Here is a 5572-nt window from a genome sequence, read left to right on the forward strand (position 1 = left end):
ATTCTCTTTCCCCCGCGGAGAGACGCTGTGACTTTGCCCTTTTCGGCATGAAGTTGTCTTGGACTTGAGGAGTTTCCAGAGCGGCCCGGGCGGCTGCGGGTGTTGTGATCAACAGGCAGAAGAACCTGAGGAAAACTCCTGAGAGAGAGAGAGAGAGAGAGAGAGAGAGAGAGAGAGAGAGACCCTCCTGACTTTGCTGTGAGTTTGGATTCAGAGAGGTGGAGGTTGTTTTGGGCAGACAAAAGCAGGTAGGTAGACAGGTAGAAACCCAAGCAGATTTTTTTCTTCTTACCGGTTCTCGCCATGATGAGTTCGGACGTCCGCGACCTCAACTCCCTGCTTCCCCCGCTGCCGGCCGGCACCAGCCCCGGGGGCCCGGCCCTGCCCGTCAGCACGGCCCCCCAATGGGCGCCGGTCCTGGACTTCCACCCGGCCGCCTCCCCGTACTCGTCCCTGGCGGCGCCCCACCATGCCCCCCTGCACGGGCCGCACTCCTTCATCAAGCAGGAGCCGAGCTGGGGGGGCCCCGGGGACCCCCACCACCACGACACGGCCGACCCCCACTGCGGTCTGAGCGCCTTCACCGTGCACTTCTCGGGCCAGTTCACCGGCACAGGCGCCTGCCGCTACGGGGCGTTCGGGGCGCCGCCTGCACCTCCCCCGCCGCCCGTGCCTCCCCCGCCCCCACCCTCCATCAGCCAGCCGCCCTCGGTCACCTCCGCCCACCACCTCCACCACCAGCCACCGCCCAGGATGTTCAGCAACCCGCCCTATCTGACCGGCTGCATGGACACACAGGCTGCTGCAGCCAGGGGCCAGACAGGTATGGAGGAGCCTGTGTGTGTGGGTGTGTGTGTGTGTGTGTGTGTGTGTGTGTGTGTGTGTGCGTGCGTGTGGGTGTGGGGGGGTGTGTGTGCGTGGGTGTGTGTGTGTGTGTGTGTGCGTGCGTGTGGGTGTGGGGGTGTGTGTGTGTGTGTGTGTGTGTGTGTGTGTGTGTGTGCGTGCGTGTGGGTGTGGGGGGGTGTGTGTGCGTGGGTGTGTGTGTGTGTGTGCTTGCGTGCGCGCGCGTGTGTGTGTGTGTGTGGGGGGGTGTGCGTGTGGGGGTGTGTGTGTGTGTGTGTGTGTGTGTGTGTGTGCGTGTGGGTGTGTGTGTGTGTGTGTGTGTGCGTGCGTGCGTGCATGCATGCATGCATGCAACCTTCCAGGACTTGAATAGTTTTGGAATTTCAAAATGTGTCTGGAAAAGTATGGAAAATGTTGTGCTTCAGGTCTGATAAACATAATTTGAGCTTATATGATGTTGTAGAGCCACTTTGAGTCCACAGTTTTTGTTGATGTGAAGAATAATGTTCAGATAGAGGGATGCTCTCATTACTCAGCCGTTGTCAGCAATCGGTCTGCATTATATCAAAACACCCACCAACATCAAATCCAATCAAGAACATATTATGGTCTGTGAGGATATGGTATTTTAAAATGGACATCATGTAGGAACCCTGCCAATCATCTGTTCTGATATTTGTGACGACCAACCTTCATCTATACAGTGACCTAGTTAGCAGAGGCAGTCTATCTGCATCAATCATATTGAACAGTACAGTGGTTTGACTTTACTCATCTCATACACCCTCCTTCCTCTTCAGAAAGCTTTGTTAGTTTCAGGTCGACATACGTAACTCTATACCATCCACACATCAGCAAGTGTTCTTCAACAAGTTCTGAAAGAGTGTAGAACGTCATGCTCCCAAGGCTCTTTATGCAGAAAGCACCAGTTTTGAACCCTCGCAGGCACTTTGTCATTAGGTTCAGATGGTGATGGCAAAATTCCCCTTGCAGGCGAATGAAAGAATAGAAGCAGGAGGACGCACGCTGTATCAGTATGTGCAGAGGTCAAGTGGAGGGCAAGAAAATAACAAAACTCACTTTACCCAATACCCATGTGCCTCTTTCTCATGCTGCAAATTCAGACCACATCAGCAAGCATCAAACCATATAAACGATATGAGGATATGGCCTTTTTAAGAAAAAGAAAACAACGTTTTACTTTTCTGAAAATATGATTGAATTTGGTTTACATGGTGGTTGTTTGCTGACGATCACCGACTGGGAGACTTCCTGATACTGTATAAAGATGATCCAGCTTACAGGGATGTGGGATTAGCCAGCGGAGTACTGTAGAGCAGTTCTAGGATTCCTATCAACAATTTTTATACAAATATGATGACATTGTGCTTTTTGCATAAAGTTGAAGACACGAGTAAATTATTGCAGCAGTGCATCATGGGTCATCTTGGTGAACCTGTTGCTTCTCCGTGCATTAAGTCAAAGGACCTTTGACAATTTGTGATCTTGGAATCATAAAGTTCTATGTGACTTTTTCTTTCTTCCTTATTTTTCTTCTTCCCCAAATTTTGCTTTATGCAAATATTCAAGATCTTTGAATGTGACTTTATGCTCGCATGGTGTTGTTTTCTTTGAAACAAGAATCTTTTGTAATTGAATGTTTTAAAAGAGAGAAAGCTGGTTGGTGCTTTGATGCTCAGTATCAGCTACACTGCTGCACCCAGAATGATCAAGTGAAGCTGCCCTTTCAGGCTGGTGGGAAACAGTTGAATCTATCAGGACCACAGCCAATAACTCTCATTTTTAACTGTGTTGAAGAAGGTGAATACTAAACAATGGGCCTTCATACATGTAGCTGATTAAAGTATAGTGTCGCTGTTAAGCCTCTTTATAGTAATGATACTAAAATATCAGTCAGTATTTATCATTTGCTTGGGGAATTCAAGCATTGATAATTCTGCCTAATCATTTTTGCTGCAGTTGAAAGTAAATACTTAATATGCATAAAATATATGAAATATATGAGATCATGTAAATTTGTCACCGCTAGATCAACTGCATGTTTTGTCAGTGCTAATTAAAAGAGAGGTGTTATGGACTATGACACATTGTTCTTTTCCATCATTTTTCATTTGAGACTAATGTAACACTAATGAGATTCACGTTCTTTATTGTGAATTTATTTTTGATAATTTACTACTTAAACTTGTGAATATTTTAGTCACAACCATCCGACATGTTGGCTTTATTTGTTACTTCATATCCTTCATATCAAACATTTCTAAAGATTTGTAATCTCAATGAGGCCTTTTCTCGATTTATAAATAAATAAATTATTTGTATTTTATTTATAAATAAATAAATAAAACAGAAACACTGAGTTTGAGTGAAAAGTATTTATTTTATTTTTAGATTGAAATCTGCTGCATTTACCTTTATTCTATTCGATTTGAACTTAATGTAATATACATTATAATTTTTCTCATTTAATCAATTGTTAACAGTACTTCCAACATCACCTAAAGCCACCTTATAAAACATCTCTGCACACTACATGAAAAGTATTGACTTTTTTTTATTTAAAAATAATAATTTCAGGCAGCAGAGAGCCAGGAAAGAAATGTGACAAAGGTGATGATGACATGATGGGATTCAAGCTCACAGCACATTCTCTAACCTCTGACATGTGGGGATAATGTAGGTTTGAAAAAAGCTCGTTAGTAATAACACGCTCATCAAGCAGATCATTGAGGAATAATGTGATAATTAAAGAGCTGAACCCGCCTCTAACCTCCTGTGATAGGCTGCCTGCTGTGGCTGGATGAGCACAGACAAACACACAGGCACAGCAGGAGACTGATAGCAGCGCAGACAGCACAGGGTCACATGGAGGTAACTTCTGCACTACAATACGGCTGCTGCAACTATATTATTTTCATTATCGATTCATCTGTTGGTTAATTTCTCCACTAATGGACGAGTTGTTTGGTCTATAAAATGTCACAAAATGGCGAAAAATGTCCATCGCTTTTCCCCCAAAGCCAAAGATGACATCCTCTAATGTCTTGTTTTGTCCTGACCATGATCCAAAGATCATCAGTTTACTGTCAAAGAAACCAGAAAATATTCACATTTATGAAGCTGGAGCGAGATCATTTTAGTATTTCTTTCTTAAAAAGTTATTCTAAACAACCGATTATAAAAAATAGTTGACCATTAATATTCTGTTTATCGATTAATCGACTAATCATTGCAGCTCTAATAATTCCAATAGATTTCCTCTTCATCCCACCTCAAATTCTTCATGGGACTTGTCTGTTATGAGTGGAGGTTATCAAAAAAATTAAAACAATTCATGTATCGAAAATTTCAACTTTTCAAATTTAGGTTGACATTGGATTGTGTTTTCACAGTTAAGCAGCCTCATGTGCACTTTCTTCAAAACACTTCTCAGTGAAGCGTCCAGTAGCCAGACTGACCTGTTGGCTTCAGCATGGCTCATGTTTGGAGCTAAAGCTTAAAATAGGACTTAAAAAGTTATCATCTATCTTTGCCCTTGGACGTTGACATACAGTAGTCCCACTGTCTGTGAAACTGTCAAGCGCATAATTTAACAAGCATAAATAGATAACTGTCAGGGCACAAAACAATATGAACGAAGAGAATTGTAAAGTTAGAAAGAGTCAAAGAAAGAGAGAGAGAAAGAAAGAAAGAGAGAGATATAGGAGAGAGAGAGAGAGAGAGTGAGATAAATGCAATTAGAGCAAGTAAAAAGAGAATGAATGAAGACAGCACATTAGGAGTGCTGTTTCATTCACCATTCAGCGACTTGGAATGATGTTAGAATTTCACACACCGACACAAAATAATCTTAATTGAAAATTGAAATTCTAAGCTTGAAATATTTAAAGAAAGATGAAATTCACTTTGTGAGCAGGAAACAAAGACTTTGGGGATTTTCCAGACTTTGGCTTTTCCAGTTGAATTCAAATTGACCTCATCACTTGTCACCTCAGTGCTGGACTTCAAGGCAAGAACAGTATCACACACACACACACACACACACACACACACACACACACACACACACACACACACACACACACACACACACACACAAGCACACACACACACATACATACACACACACACACACACACGCACGCACGCACGCACGCGCACACACACACACACACACACACACACACACACACACACACGTGTCAGCAGGGGTGAGTGGAAGACGAATGGAGACGTTTAATGAGTTTTTTTGTCTCTCCATCCTCCCCTCTCCTCTCACCCGTACGGTCCACATAGTGAAGTCAGTGAAAGTGGTGTATTGTAATTAATGAAGCGTGTGTGTGTGTGTGTGTGTGTGTGTGTGTGTGTGTGTGTGTGTGTGTGTGTGTGTGATTGATTGATGGGAGTGTGTTGTACTCCAGGTCAGTGTAGGCCATGACTCAGGTCTGATCAAGGGTGTCAGTCTCCCCCTAACAACGGCACTTGGTTTTCACTCTCCTCCCTCAGTGTGTGCGTGCATGCGTGCGTGCGTGCGTGCGTGCAGAAAGCCGTGTTATCATTGTGTTGCTGTAAAGTAATAAAGTCAATTAAGTAGAGGTCAAACACGGTTCTATTGTCTCTCAGGGTTTCTGCTGTGTTAGTAGTTGTGTTTATTATACATTGAACAGAAAAATACAACTAAAAGGATGCTCCAATTTGTGTTCTAAAA

General features: G+C 43.6%; 1 protein-coding gene across 3 annotated transcripts in view; it reads left to right on the forward strand.

Annotated features, from left to right (window-relative positions):
- Positions 1-303: 303 nt before the first annotated feature.
- LOC310792695 (Wilms tumor protein homolog) overlaps positions 304-5572 on the forward strand; it is a gene marked incomplete at both ends in the record, with an annotated part of 35928 nt that continues 30659 nt past the window's right edge. Inside the window, 2 exons of one of the 3 annotated variants that reach the window (XM_083654420.1) lie at positions 307-669; positions 742-823. In XM_083654420.1, the coding sequence (XP_083510546.1) occupies positions 307-669; positions 742-823 (445 nt within the window). Of the gene's footprint in view, positions 824-5572 lie in introns of all 3 variants that reach the window. The other 2 variants (XM_083654421.1, XM_083654419.1) reach the window with 2 other exon arrangements.

Source organism: Poromitra crassiceps, assembly GCF_964638095.1.
Source record: "Poromitra crassiceps genome assembly, chromosome: 18".
Lineage (NCBI taxonomy): Eukaryota > Metazoa > Chordata > Actinopteri > Beryciformes > Melamphaidae > Poromitra > Poromitra crassiceps.